Here is a 16,055-nt window from a genome sequence, read left to right on the forward strand (position 1 = left end):
GAGAAAGAGAGAGAGAGAGAGAGAGAGAGAAAGAAAATGCTGATTTTTCTCTAGTGTGCCAAAAACCAGGATATTTAAAAACAGAAGTCCAGGAAGGAGAATTTCTTCAGTGGGTCCCCACAAATGCTGAGGCTTAATGTTTATCTCAGATGAGAACCCACATGTAGCACAGGTATTAGAGATATTCTTCAAACCTAATCCCCGACACTTGAATTGACAGAATGGGTCTCCAAAGCAGGTCTGCTACATCTCTCCTCAGGGTGCTAGGAGAGGGAGGGGAATATTTCTCTTTTTTAATATTTTTTCAATCAGCAAAAATCTGCCTTCTCTCCCTCCCATGCCACTCCCCCCACCAAACGGAATGAAAAACAAAATCCCTATTACAAACATGTGTACATATTTGTGTGTGTCTCTCTTTTTTTTAATTGGGTCTCCCTAACCCACTCAAGCTGGAAGTATAGTGGCTATTTACAAGCCATGATCCTGCTTCTGATGAACATGGACGTTTTGATCTGTTCCATTTCTGACCTGGGCCAGTTTGTCTCTCTTTAGGCAGCGTGTTGGGTCCTTACTCCAGGAGCTAACCATCCTGGTGCTCAGACTTAATGTAAACCCCTGACTGGCCACAGCCTCACTGAAACTCTGAACTTCTGAATTCAAGTCATCTACCAGCTTCAGTTTCCTCAGTAGCAGGGATTATAGGCATGTACCATGCACACTCAGCTAGAGAGAAGTTTCTCCTTTGAGCAGTGGGGTTCAAAGACAGATTATTAAGCCAGGGTTCAAGAGATCTTTAAATTTGAGTGTCTGATTCCACTGAATTGGGTAATATGACCTTGACTCTTAACTGCATTCTGTGTTTGATGGTGTGGTTTGGAGTTCTTGACCCAGGACTGCCTTGTAACACATTAACTTGTTATTTTGTAATCCAATGTGTAATTTCATATAATTATAAGAAGTTCTAGAAGTGAGAGAAAAAAAGCACTGATTGCCCCTGCTTTTGTATTTATTAAGACATTCTGACTTATTGTTCTCAGATACTTTGGCAAGATTTATTTATAAAATTCAGATTACATATTTTATTCTTTTTTCCTTCAAAAAATATTTTAGTCTAATAAAGCAATCTTTAGGGTTTTACCCCCAGTATCTTAGTGTTCCTTTTGCTCAGTTTCATTGCATTATACTTAAATTATATGCATATAGAGTTCTTATCCAGTTAGGAAACTCCTACTGTTGGTTCTTCCACCAACACAGATACCAATCAGCCATGACTTAGTAGACAAGTCCTAGGAAATGGCCTGAGGTTATCCATGGCTTAATTCATCTGCCCCAAGCCACACAACTACTAAGTGTAAAAGGTAGAATCTGAACTCAATTCTGTCTCCAAGCCCCATTATCCTTTGCTGCAACTCATAATAATCTAAGAATTTTTCTTCCCCTTTGATACCACATAAACATTTAGAGATTTGACAAATACATCTGAAAAAGAATCTATTTTACTTTTCACTTCAAATACCATAACTACTAATATAGCACACAGTGGCAATATTTTGTATAAAGGGAAGTATGCTACTTTTATTCTCCTCATCCACTTAATCTTAATTTTGAGTATGATCTTAAAAAAGATTTATCATAATTTATAGCCATTTTGGAATACTTATTTGCAAGGCTAGTGTAGATCAATCACAATAATCAATAAGCATATATTTTGTTCAAATCAGATGAGATGAGACAAGCTGATAGTCTAAATTAGTGTTGTGGCTGTATAAGTAAAGAGGAGAGAGAAGTGAAAGATGTCAGGAAGGTAGACCTGAGAAGACTTGACAGCTGATTAGATCTGTGGGATGAGAAAGAAGGAAAAGTTGAGGATGACACAGAGATTGTGACTGTGAGTGACCAGAAAGATGGTGGCATCTTCAACCAAAATGGGGAGATTTGTGAAAATGGCAGTTTTAGGGGTGAGGATAATGAGTTTTGTTTTGGACAAGTTGATTTCAATCTGCTCATGGGCCAATCAACTTGAAATGTCCAAGAGACAGTAAGCAACGTAGGATGCAACTCAGGAAACAGACTAGGGCTAGAAATAAAAATCTAATGTTTAGTTCTGAATACAGTTTAGGAAGGAAAGGGTTAGACTGGAGAACAACCAGGGGAAGGCAACAAAAATGTTAACAGCCACAAAAGGATCATTTGAAGGAACTGGGGATATTTAGCTTACAAAATGTAAGCTTCTTGAGGGCAAGGACTGGGGTTTTTTTTGGTCTTTTTATTCTTAGCACCTAGCACACAGTGCCTTGTACCTCTTAAGTGCTTAATAAATGCTTGTGGAATTGAAGTGAAAAGAGAAGATTCTTGAGAGACAAGATAACTGTCTTCCAGTATTTGAAAGGCACATAATGAAAGAATAAACTTGTTTGGCTCCAGAGGAAAGAATCAGCAGGTAGAACCTGCAAAGGGAAAAAAACAAAGAAAGAAAGCAAAAAAAAAGCTGATTTAGGCCTGATTTCAGGAAAAACTTCTTAACAATTAGAACTATCCAAAAGTGGAATCAGAGGTAGATTCCCTCTCAGTGAGGTCTTCAAGCAAACACCGGACAGCCACTTATTAGATATGTTGAGAAAGGGACTCTGTTCCAGTATGGGTTAGAGGAAATGGCTACTGAGGTTCCTCTCAACTTTGAAAATCTGTGATATTCTGGGACTTTTGACTTTAAAAACCAAATACACAGGAACTGATCTGAGCAAAGGAAAATGCTATAGGGATCATGTAGAATGTTGAACTTGGAGGGTAGCGATGGGGATTAAGATCCTAAGATCATAGATTCAAAGCTAAAATGGATTGTAGAGGTCATACTCTTTACCCCTCCATTTTACATGTCAGCTACCCAATATTATAGTTGGGTTTCAAATCAAAGTCCTCTGACTCCACAATCAAACCTTCTTTCCATAAAACACACTGGCTTTATCACAGTTAGTTGGCTGAAAGGTGATTAAAAGTTAAATCATCCTTTTTCCTCTAGTATAGACATACCTTAATATTTTAACCCTCCCTACAACATAAGGATGTTGTATAAATGAGATATTTCTACAGTACTCTTGACGGCAACCGAAAGGTAAGAATTATATGCAAACAAGCTTTTATTATTATCATTAACCTATGATTATAACTAGTATAATTATCTGAAATAATACCTTAGCTTTACTTAATGATTTTCCAAAGGGTTTAATGTACTTTGATAAATTTATCTTCACATCTCTGTGCTATAAGGTGGGAGCAAGATAGCCTCATATTATAGACAACGTAGTGGAAATGATTTCAGAGAAAACCAATTGGGTTGGTAATCAAACATTAATAAACTTCAGATCTCTACCAGATCTGTTGTGACAGAAGAGGTGTTTCTGTGTTTCAAGTTTTCTTGTCCATAAAATAGAAATGCCCTTCATTACTATATTAAGTATAAAATAAAATAAAAAGTGCTTAAGTGCTGAGGAGCAGGTATTATTTAAATGCATAATTAGAGAAGTAGTTATTTCTACAGTCTGGTAACAATGATTAACTCAGGTCATGTGAGTGTCAAGTAAATAAATGTAGTTCCTTACATATTTTACATATTTTGTTTTCTGTATTTGGTCTCATAGCTTTCATATTTGGTAATAATGCTCTAGGAGCAATCATTTTTCAGAAATACCTTTCTTACTAAAAGATGCCAAGTCAATAAGTGTTTATTACATAGCTACTATGAGCCAGGAACTGTGTTATGTGCTAAGGATACAAAGAAAGATGAAAAGCAGTGCCTGCATGAGCTCACAGTAAATAGCTATGTATAAGACACACACAAACACACACACACACACACACAAATGCGCGCGCACACAAATAAAATGGAGGTAATCAACAGAGAGATGGTTCTAGTATATAAGGGGACTGGCAAAAGCTTCTTGCAGAAAGTGGGATTTTAGCTGAAACTTAAAAGAAGCCAGGAAAGCCAAGGAAACTAGAAGGAAAAGGTGATATGGAGAGAATTCTAGGCAGGGGGATGGCCAGTGAAAATGTACAATCAGGAGACTAGGAAAGTCTTGTACAAGAAACAAAAAAGAGGCCAGTGTCACTGAACTGCAGAGTACACTGAGAGATATAAGGTATAAGACTGGAAACATAGGAAGGTGTCAGGTTATGAAGGGCTTTAAAACACAAAAAGAAGATTTTGTATTTGATTCCATAAATGATAGGAAGCCTTGACATTAACGAATAGGGGTGAGGTAACATGGTCAAACCTGTGCTTTTGGAAGATCAGTTTGACAGCTAAATGGAAGCTGGACTGGAGTAGGGGGAGACTGAGTCAGGGAGACCAACCAGTAGTCTACCTCCAACTAGCAGTGAGATGATAAGGGCCTATACAAGGTTGGTACCAGTGTCAGAGGAGAGAAAAGGTGTATACATAACATGTTACAAAGAAAAGAACTGAAATTTTTTTTTATCCTTTTACTTAGATACTAAATAAAGAAACTTAGTAGCAGGATAGCACAGTTTTCCACTATGACCAAGAAGATGAGATATTTCTCATGCAACCTATTAGAATGTCAGGCTGAGTGACCCAGTTGGGCTACACAAGAAAGGAACAGCTGGAGCCACCTTACACTTGAGTATGATGTTGTTTCTCTGTCCCAAGGCTGATTTCAGGAGGAATCATGCATTTGCTGATCAAAACTAGCCATAGAAGCCTACAGTTCTCAAACATTTATGTAGCAAAAAGACCCAGCTAAAACTCGGACACACATCAAGGAATCATAGCCACATATGGCTTGAGAAGCCAGATGTTTTCCTTCCATTTCTGTCTGTATTCTGCTAATGTGTGAATAATCTGGGAATTCTTGTATATGTTTTATGTAGACATCTTGTGACCTATAGTAATGCTTATTATATGATGTCAAAATTGGAGTACAGACATGAGAAAGCAGATTGTCTGGATAAGGCTGTATTTAAAGCATCTGACAAGCTTTGTATCTCATTGAATATTCTGAGGCCCTTCACCTTAGGGTCATATTTGATAGGACCTTCAGCTGAATATAGGGATGGATAATCCAGTTAATGGGTTATCTAAGCAAGTTCTTTTTCTCTGACAAAGGGGTTTTTTTTTTGCCATTTTACTGTCCATTAGTATTGCCAAATGTCAGGAGAATGTAAGAAATTAAAATCAGTCATTACAATTTATTAATTGCTGAAAAAAAATATTTAGAGAAGAGACTAATGTAAAATATGAGATGATGGGATTAGTGAGAATTTACTGGATTGTTCACCTGCACTCATGGTACAGATTTCAATTCCTACGAAGATGGCACAATCATTGATAATGACATATTGGCTCTAAATCTTTCATGATGAGACTAATAAGAACAGAAGTAAAAGGTGAAGAAAGTAACAGCATCATTTAACAAATTCAACATTAATTCTTATGTGGAAATTGAATCTTATTAAAGAGGAGAAATTTCTTATTCAAGTGTGAGTTGGGAGGTGGCAGAGCCAAGATGGCAGAGAAAAGGCAGGGATTCACTTGAGCTCTTCCAAATTCTCCTCCAAACAACTTAAATAATGCCTCAAAACAAATTCTAGAGCATCAGAACACACAAAAGGACAGGGTGAAACAATTTTCCAGCCCAAGAGAACTCAGAAGGTCAGCAAGAAAAGTCTGTCACACCAGGATGAGAGTGGAGCTCAGTCCAGCACAAGCTGGGTCAGCACAGACTGTGCCCCAGTCAATAAGCAGCAGGTCTTGGGAAGGGTAACTGAATCAGCTACAACTCCAGCAGCTTCCAGAGCTCTCAGTCCATAGACAGTAAGCGGTCAGACAACTGGTTAGAAGGAGAATACAGGGGTCTCTTTGCTGGCACTGAGTATAGTACTCTGTTGCATTGCCTGTACGTGGGTTCAGGCTGCAGTCATGGCCACAGTTTGAGAGCAAGGATGAACACTAGAACACAAGAACTTGCAGCTACAGAGGAGTGGGGGACCCTGGTCACAGTTCCACAATGGAAAAGAATGCTTATGGTCACTCACAGACCACAGCACAGGCCAGAAGAGTGGTAAACACACCTCTCCTTAGATCATACTACCTTGGAAGAACTAAAAACTTACACACATCCCCAGAACTAGCTCTGAAAACAGCTACACAAAAACCTGAAGTTTGGCACAGTAGCCCCTCCACCACAGAAGCAGAGCCTAACTTTAACATAGAAAGTTAAAAGTCAAGAAAGGCTAGAAAAATGAGCAAACCACAAAAAAAAGAACTTGATCACAGAAAGTTACTATGGTGACAGAGAAGATCAAAACACAACCTTAAAATAAGATAACAGAAGGCAGCTAGGTGGTGCAGTGGATAGAGCACTGGCCCTGGATTCAGAAGGACCTGAGTTCAAATCCGGCCTCAGACACATAACACTTACTAGCTGTGTGACCCTGGGTAAGTCACTTAACCCCCACTGCCCAACCAAAAAAAACACCTCAACAAATAAACAAACAAAAAAAGAAGATAACAAAGTTAAAACTGCTATATCCAAAGCCTCAAAGAAAAATGTGAATTGGTCTCAGGCCCAAAAAGAATTCCTGGGAAAGCTCAGAAAGGATTTTAAAACCCAAATAAGAGAGGCTGAAGAAAAACTGGGAAAAGAAGTGAGAGTGATGCAAGAAAAATTATGAAAAAATTGTCAACAGCTTGGTAAAGGAGGCACAAAAAAAATGCTAAAGAAAATAACATCTTAAAAAAAAGTAGACCAAATGGTAAAAGAGGGACAAAAATCCACTGAAGAGAACACCTAAAAAAAAAAAAAATTGGCCACATGGAAAGAGGTGGGGGGAATATCACTGAAGAAAAGAACTCCTTAAAAAGCAGAATTGGCCAAATGGAAATGAAGGTACAAAAGCTCACTGAAGACAATAATTCCTTAAAAATTAAGCGGAAGCTAATGACTTCATTAGATATCAAGAAACAATCAAACAAAATCAAAAGAATGGAAAAAAAAACAGAAGAAAATGTGAGTATCTCATTGGAAAAACTGACCTGGAAAACAGATCCAGGAGAGATAATTTAAGAATTATTGGAATAAGGGCAGCTAGGTGGTGCAGTGGATAGAGCACTGGTCCTGAAGTCAGGAGGACCTGAGTTCAAATCCGGCCTCAGACCAGATACCTGACACTAGCTGTGTGACCCTGGGCAAGTCACTTAACCCCAATTGCCCCCAAAAAAAGGATTATTGGAATACCTGAAGGCCATGATCAAAAAAGAGCCTTGACATCATCTATTAAGAAATCATTAAGGGAAACTGCCCATAGATTCTAGAATCAGACATATCACCTCCTAAAAGAGATCTCAAAATGAAAACTCTCAAGAATAGTATAGTCAAATTCCAGAGCTCCCAGGTCAAGGAGAAAATATTGCAAGCAGCCAGAAAGAATTCAAATATCATAGACCCACAGTCAGGTCTACACAAGATCTACATTAAAGGCATGGAGGGCTTGGAATATGATATTCCAGACGGCAAAGGAGCTAGGATTACAATCAAGATTCACCTACCCAGAAAAACTGATAAATCCCTCAGGGAGAAAAAAATGGATATTTAATGAAATAGATGATGAGGGACAGGGTGAAAGGAGAGAAAAGGTGAAAGGAGAGACAGGAAAAGGGACAAACAAGGGGGAAAACAGGATGAAGGGAAATACACAGTAATCATAACTGTGAAAATATTTTTATAGCACGTTTCTCTGATAAAGACCTCATTTCTCAAATACGTAGAGAATTGGGTCAAATTTATAAAAATAAGAGCCATTTCCCAATTGATAAATCATCAAAGGATATGAACAGGCAGTTTTCAAACAAAGTAATCAAAACTGTCTATAGTCATATGAGAAAATGCTCAAAATCACCATTAATTAGAGAAATGCTAATTTAAGAAAACCTCAGAGGTAACACCCCACACCTATCAGATTGGCTAATATGACAGAGAAAGAAAATGACAAATGTTGGAGGGGATGTGGGAAAATTAAGATACTAAGGTACTGTTGATGGAGGTGTGAATTGATTCTACCATTTTGGAGAACAATTTGGAATTGTGTCCAAAGGGCTATAATACCATGCATATCCTTTGACACAGCAATACCACTACTAGGTCTCTATTCCACGGAGATAAAAAACAAAAAGGAAAAGGACCTATAAGTACAAAAATATTTATAGCAGCTCTTTTGGTGGTGGCAAAGAATTGGAAATTGAGAGGATGTCCATTCCCTCACTGAGAACGGCTGAACAAGTTGTGGTATATGACTGTGATGGAATACTATTGTGCTATAAGAAATGACAAGCAGGATGTTCTCAGAAAAACCTGCAAAGATTTACATGAACTAATGCAAAGTGAAAGGAGGAGAACCAGATCATTGTACACAATACCAGCAATATTGTACAATGATCAAATGTGAACGACTTAGCTATTCCTTTCCCTCTCCAGACCGATCCTTCCCTTGTAGCAAAAACAAGTAAAACCAGAAACAATGCATATTTCTGAAAACATATACAACACTGTGTTCTGTCTCCTGTTTCTCTACCATGAGGAAGGAAGTACTTTTCATTATCTTTTCTCCAGGTCCATCAATGTTTTTCCATCTACTCGAAGTTCAACTTCTTTTTAGTTATCTTTTCACTTGTAGTAGTCACTGTTTCACTTGTTGTAGTCATTGTGTATCTACACCATACAATATTATTCTATTCCATTCATATGCCACAGTTTTTTCAGCCCAATCAATGGGCACACAACTTTGTTTCCAGTTCTTTGCTATCACAGAATGCTGCTATGAATATAGTAGACATTTGTTTTTGCCTATAATTTATTTAGAGTATATGCCCTATAATGGAGTTGCTAGTTAAAGGATATAGACAGTTTTGACTTTCCTTGAATATTCTAAGTTGAAATCCAGGATGGCTGTCTCAATGAAATTTCACCAGGAACGTGCTTGTGTGGGTGTACTTGGGTTCCTATAGCATCTCCAACACTGACTGCTTCTGTTTTTTTGTCATCTTTGCCAATTTTCAAGGAATGAAGAAAAACCTAAGGTGTTTTCATTTCCATCTCTTCTATAATTGGTGATATGGAACATATTTTCAGGTAATCATTTGCAACTCCTTTGAAAACTGTTCATATCCTTTGACTATTTATCTATTAGGAAATGGCTCTTGGGGAAAAGATATATTTTTGTGTCAATTTCCTATATTTTTTGGATATCTGACTTTTATTGATGACATGATTTAAATATTTTCCCCTCTCTATAGTCTCTTTTCTTATTCCATCTTTATTAATTTTTATTCATGTAAAACCTTAAAAATTTTTAGAAAGAGAAAAAATGGTAATGCTATAAATCAAGAATGCTTCATAAACCACAATAAATCCAATAAATAAACAAATTTGAGAAGGACATTTTTCTAGGATGTTTAGCATTATATAAGTTATCATTTCAATGAATCACTGAATCTCCAAACTGAAAGAGACCTGGGAGGCTATCAAGTCCCATTCATATTTCTATAAGAACCTCTCATCTAGAACAATAGGAGGTCATTTAGTCTTTGCTTACAGACCTCTGACCTCTGGTAAGACTTGGAAAACCTCTAGCTCCCTGAACAATGTTTTCCACTTTCATAGAGCTCTCCAGTGGGAAATTCTTTAGATCAAACAAAAATCTTGGCAACTTCCACCCATTGTTTCTAGTTCTGCCCTCTGGGCCCAAGCAGAATAAATTTAAGAGCCCATTAAAATATGATTGTATTAAGCACAGTGATTAAATATGAAAAAGAAAAAATGTTGCAATTACAAACAGCTCTCTAGAAAAATATGTATAAAGAACACACTTTTAAGTTTAATCTGCATTACTAACATTTTCTCCATCACTTTTTTAAATCTAGACTGGGGGTCTGCAAACAGTGGGCCAAATCTAGCCAGCTTTCCAGTTTTTGTAAAACCTGTGGACTACAAAATGATGCTTGCATTTTTAAGTACAATAAAATTTTACTTAAATTTTAAATACATAGGCCAGATTTGGCTAGGTGGCTATAGTTTGACGACTTCTCCTCTAGACAATCAACTAAACAATCAGTTAACAATAAAACAATCAACCTACAAAACAAGAAATTGCATTTTAGCTGATTTCCATGTGTAAATTGGTCATGCTGAAAATTTAATAATCAGCTTTCTCCACCCACTCAAACTGGCTCTAGCACACCCCTAAATGAACAGTGGGATATGAAGATTGTTCCTTCCAAATGGCCTCATCCAAGACTTGTCAAACGTGAGAGCTATATTTGCTCATTAGGATCCTTTAGCCTTTCCTCCTTCTATAATTCTGATAACTTCCAGGCTTATAGGAAGCTCTGACTTGTATGTTTGCAAAGGTCCCAGTAATGCAAAGAACAAGCATATACTTAAGAGTAAGAGGTGGCTGGTAGTTGGGGTTTAAGTATGGGTTTCATCCAAAATTTTTGGAGTAGTCTTCCTTCTCTTGGCAAGATGCAAATTAGCAAAACAACAGTCAATAGGTCAACATGCAGTGAGAATTTACTGTATCAAGCACTGGCTCCTACAGTAATATTCAGTTTATCCCTTCTTGATTTCAGTGCACATACAGAAGACACGTAGAACAGAAACTGAGGAATCAGTATAATTAGGTGCATGTCTAAATATCTATTTCTAACAATGGAGATGTTTGTTGCTTACCACAAAAAAGATGTCCACAGTTTGTTTCAAGAGGAAGAGAAGCCTGATGTAAACAGATTGGACAGGACATATCAGTATAGAACTGCTGCCGAGCCACAACAGGTGCATCCTGCTGGGGAGAGAAAAACACACCATTAAATTCTCCCAGAGATTTTTATTCAGTGTTACTTAAGTTTATTCAGAAACACTTAATCACAACCTCTTGGGCACATGACTTTTGTTTATGTAGCTTTGCAAATATGGATCTGATAAAACTCCCAAACTATATTCCTCCCCACTTTTTATTTTATTTTTTTATTTTTTTCTTGGAGAGGCAATTGGGCTTAAGTGATTTGCCCAGAGTCACACAATTAGGAAATATTATGTGTCTGAGGCCAGATTTGAACTCAGGTCCTCCTGAGTCCAGGGCCAGTGCTTCATCCACTGCACCAGCTAGCTGCCCCTCCCCACTTTTTAAAAACCTGTATTTTCAGAGAATCAAGTAATTCTAAAATAAGAGAATATCTACCCATATTGTATAAGAATCCCCATTACAACATACCAAACATTCTCTGCTTAAAGACCTCTAATGAGGGGGAACTTACTCTCTCTTGAGGTAGCTCATTGAACTTTTGGCCAGCTCTAACTGTAAAGACATTTTTCTTAATATCAAGACTAAATTTCTCTCTTTTCAACTTCAACCCATGGCTCCTGGCTATTCACTAAGTCTAATCCCTCTTGCATGAGAGCTTTTCAAACACTTGAAGACAGCTACAATGTTCCACCTGAGTTCCTTTCTCCAGATTAAACATCCCTAGAACCTCTAACTAGCCCTCTCATGACAGAAGCTCAAGATCCTTCACCATTTTGGTTACTCTCCTCTAGATGGCAACCTCTTCCACCCTTCCCTCCTAAAACATCCCTAGAACCTCTAACTAGCCCTCTCATGACAGAAGCTCAAGATCCTTCACCATTTTGGTTACTCTCCTCTAGATGGCAACCTCTTCCACCCTTCCCTCCTAAAGAAGTTTAAAATAGAAAAATGAATGAATTTAGGATTTTTTTCACTCACTTGAAATAAATCTTTCATTTCCTTGGGCATATGACTATTTGTAGGCTATTCTAGCACTAATGGGAGGATGCTATAAATTTCTTTTCAGTTACATCCTTAAATTTTAAAGTTTTATCACATTCTTTTCACAAGTGCTAAATGTCTAGTATATTATATTACACAGCAAGTCAAAATTAAAATGTCTAATATTGGGTCATTTTTAGAATCAGAATAACAAAGACCAAAAAAAGTTTAGCGTTAGGAACTTAAATATAATTCTTCCTTCACATGCTAAAAATAAGAAATTTTCATCTATTTATAGCCCCATCACTATATATAACATGGGTAGGACCTATAATTTGAACAAATGCGGGAATATCAGTACAGAGACATCAACAATTAACAATCAACTCTGATGGTCAAAGCTGATTTGGTACAACATCTAGAAAAAATCCAGCAATTAAAATATATGCTATTAAGAATTAGGTATCAGGGCAGCTAGGTGGGGAAGTGGATAGAGTACCAGCCCTGGAGTCAGGAGGATCTGAGTTAAAATCTGGCCTCAGACACCTGACACTTACTGGCTGTGTGACCCTGGGTAAGTCACTTAACCCCAACTGCCTCAAAAAAAAAAAAAATATAAAGAACTAGGTATCTGGACCAACTCAAAATTTAATGGTAAAGTGAACCAAATTTTAAAAATATATACTAGTCAATCAGGTTGAATCAGAATTGAATTTATATATGTAGTACATTGCTAAAGTAAAATACCATAACATTCTCTAGGCCAAACCAATGGGAGGTATAGTGGTGCACTGGAATGAGTGTTGCATGGCAGCCAGTTGATCTGGATTCTGTTCCTCACTCTGTGGCATATTTATTATTTGAGTGACTTTGGGCAAATCACTAAACCTCTCTGGGACTTTCTCCTTATCTGTAAATGAGGAGGCTGGACTCGACCTCTGAAGTCTCTCAGAGATATGAACTGAAGACCCAATGATTAAGTATTTAATTTGACTCAAATTCCTGGAAAAAGTGTCTATGGCAGCACTTTTGCCATCATGATTATCTGGAGTAATAGATAGAGCTTTAATTTGAAGGGGGAAGGGAAAATGGGGAAGAAGAAGGGATAGAGTACAGATACCATATACCTCATCATGACAAACATGGACATGTTTAATGCCTTCTTTCCTTGATTCTTTCCCAAAACAGAATCATTTGACCAAGAGCAGCCGGCCAAAAGTCTTTAACCCCACCTTCCAAAACTTACACTGAGGCAAGTCTAGTGGTTATGGAAAGAGAAGGGGATATGGATATCTAACAATCCCCAGAGGTCCTACCGGACCTGGAAGCTTTCTGGATGGCTAAGTCTCTTACAATCTATTTCAGAAGCCTGAGGCCATAGTGATCCTCTCTGGACTAACTCCAGGGATTCCTAGATCAAATCAGATTTCAAGGGATCCTCTTAGACAAGGCACAATACCTGTAATTGGGCCAGGCATCCTGATGCTATTCCTGACTAGACTAGACCCTTTCTTGCCCTTAAATATCAGTGTTGTCTTTTAAAAAATGTTTCCAGGAGGAAAGCACATTACATTCTGTCTGACTTTATGCCCTCTGGCTAGAATAAAGGGACACAACAACAAAAAGCTACTTTCTTCACGGAACTATTTTCTCTAGCTTTGCCTGGGTAAAGAAGGAAAATATCCTAGCTCTGTACCATAAAAAATAAAAACCCACTTACCATGTGTCCCTTCCTTATCATTCCAATGCTAAACATGCAATGACAACATCAAGGGTTGAAAGCTTAAAACAATATTCCACCACACTCAAAGACTTATTAGAAAGTAATTATTTTACTTCATTTAACTAAATATCATGAAAGGTAAAAGTCTTATTTAAGCCAAAGTTTAAAAAAAAGTCAATGAAATACGAATGAATGAAAAAAAAACCATGTGTCCATTCTTGAAACCTATACCCTATAGAACAGTCACAAGCTATGGTATATGCTTCCTTTAAAGTCAAAAGGAACCTAACTTTTATGGGGTAAATTGTTAGTTTAGTTTAGTTTAGACTCTAAGTTTGCAGCAGCAGTGACAATAGATCAGCTCTTTAGTCTACCCGTTTCTGTACATTTGGACATTCATTCATCAGTTCTTTACCCTCGCCAGTACAGTTGGACATTTTATTACCTGATCTGTCTGAAGTTGTTCCCGAAGCACCCGCACTAGCTCTTGGTTATCAGGGTGAATGTTCTGTTCTGCATTTCTGTTGATAAGAATATAAGCTTCTATTAGTATAAATGATGGCTACAAGAATTAGTTTTTCTATAATTAAATTTAATCTGAGAACTCTGATGAAACTGCAAAAATATACAAAACAGTATTTGATTTCAGTTCAATTCCAGGTTTAAGCAGAAAAGGATAGTTCAGCCTATTATTGTGGTGAAGCTTGTGTTATCAAGTCACTTTACTGACATATTTCTAGTGTAACTGGCTAACCATAAAACTTAGAATGGGGGTCTTGGTGCATGCTTATAGAAGCATGAAAGTTCAATACAGCAATAATCCTGAATAATATTATATTAGAATTACTTCCTATTGTGAAATTTTCTCATGATAAAAATTTACATACTGTTATACATTTAAACACTTTTTCATGTCTAATTTAACTGTTCTTCAGGTTCTCACTATAGATAAAAGAGAAAAATTAAAATTGCATATTCCAGAAGAAGGAAAATATCATGGACTATAACTATAATCATATTAACAAAAATGAAAGAAATTAAAGCTAAGAAATTACTGGTTTGAAGCCAGGAAAAGGGAACCTGGGAGGCTTCACTTAGCTTTTGGGTTAATTTCATAAGACCAGGGTCAAGTTCCTAAAATTAAATGTTTTTAGTGAAAATCCACAAGATTTCACTGTTACTTCACAAAAAAGGTACCTCTCCCCATAGATAAGTCCATATATAATACTGATCAAAACACAAATTCGGAATTCTGACTGCAACAGTGACATTAGGCAATTATTCAATTTTAGAAAAGGGAACTATGACAAAATGTTGGCATTCATTTGAAAAAGAAACAAAAGGCAGGCATAAAATCAATAACCTACAGAAATTCTAGAGGCTATTTAAAAACACTTTATTATAAACTCAAGATAAATGGGTTGAAAACACTCTGATCTTCTATTTAAATTTTTTAGAGGCTGTCCACATTGCTGCTTCCATTTCCTTTCCTCCACTACCTTCTCAACTCAGCAGTCTGGCTTTACACTGCATAATTCAACTAAAAGTGCTCTCTCCAAAGTTAACTCTTAATTGCCAAATCTAATGGTCTTTTCTCAATCCTCTTCCTTCTTGTCCCCTGTAGTCTTCGACATTGTCAGTCATACTCTCTCTGGGTTTTTATGGCACTGGTCTCTCCTAGTTCTCCTCCTTTCTGACAGATCCTTCTCTATCTCCTTTGCTGGTTCTTCATCCAGATCCTTACTGTTAATTATAGGTGTCTTTCCTGGACCTTCTTCTCTTCTTCCTCTTTACTAATTCTCTTGGTAATCTCATCAGCTATCATGGATTTAACTATCATCTCCAGGCAGACAATTCTCAGATTTATCCAGCCCTAATCTCTCTCCTAACTCTAGTGTCTCAACAACTGCCTATTGGACATCTCAATCTGGATGTCCTGCAGATGTCTTAAACTCAACATGGTCAAAACTGAACTCATTATCTTCTCTCCCCTCCCACTCCTGCCCCTCTTCCTAACTTCCCTATTACTGAGGAGGGTACCATCATCTTCCCAGTCACCCAAATTGGCATCCTACCTAGCTGGCATTCTCAACTCCTCACTCTCTCACCCATCACATACAATAGTTGCTGGTTTATTGATTATACCTTTGTAAAATCTCTTGTATACACCCCTCATCTGACATTGCCACCACCCTGTTACAGCATAACTTCCAGTCTGGAGTATTCCAATAGCTGCCTGGTTGGTTTCCCAGCCTCAGGTTTCTACCCTTCAACCTACCCCCAACTCAGCTGTCAAAATGATATTCCTAAAGCACAAATCTGACCATGTTACAGTGCCATGCCCTCCCAACTCCAGTGGCTGCCTATTGCCTCCAAGGTCCAGAAAGCCCTCAAAGCTAGCCCCTTCCTGCCTTTCCAGTCTTCCTATACCTTGCCCCTTTCTCCCCTACCATGTCCTCTACAATCTGGGCTCAATGTTCCTCATACTAGACGCTCCATCTCTAGATTCTAGTGACACTCTCTCTCTCTCTCT

General features: G+C 37.5%; 1 protein-coding gene across 6 annotated transcripts in view; it reads right to left on the minus strand.

Moving 5' to 3' along the window:
* The window catches only part of RNF170 (ring finger protein 170), a 62,949-nt gene that overhangs the window by 24,829 nt on the left and 22,065 nt on the right, over positions 1-16,055 (minus strand). For 5 of the 6 annotated variants that reach the window (XM_020969616.2, XM_078149609.1, XM_020969618.2 and 2 more), the window contains 2 exons: positions 13,968-14,043; positions 10,746-10,857 (listed from right to left, as the gene is read on the minus strand). In XM_020969616.2, coding sequence (XP_020825275.1) covers positions 10,746-10,857; positions 13,968-14,043 — 188 coding nt within the window. The remainder of the gene's footprint in view (positions 1-10,745; positions 10,858-13,967; positions 14,044-16,055) is intronic. The other variant, XM_020969619.2, reaches the window with a different exon arrangement.

Source organism: Phascolarctos cinereus, unplaced genomic scaffold, assembly GCF_003287225.1.
Source record: "Phascolarctos cinereus isolate Bilbo 61053 unplaced genomic scaffold, phaCin_HiC Scaffold_2;HRSCAF=192, whole genome shotgun sequence".
In the NCBI taxonomy this organism is placed as follows: Eukaryota; Metazoa; Chordata; class Mammalia; order Diprotodontia; family Phascolarctidae; genus Phascolarctos; species Phascolarctos cinereus.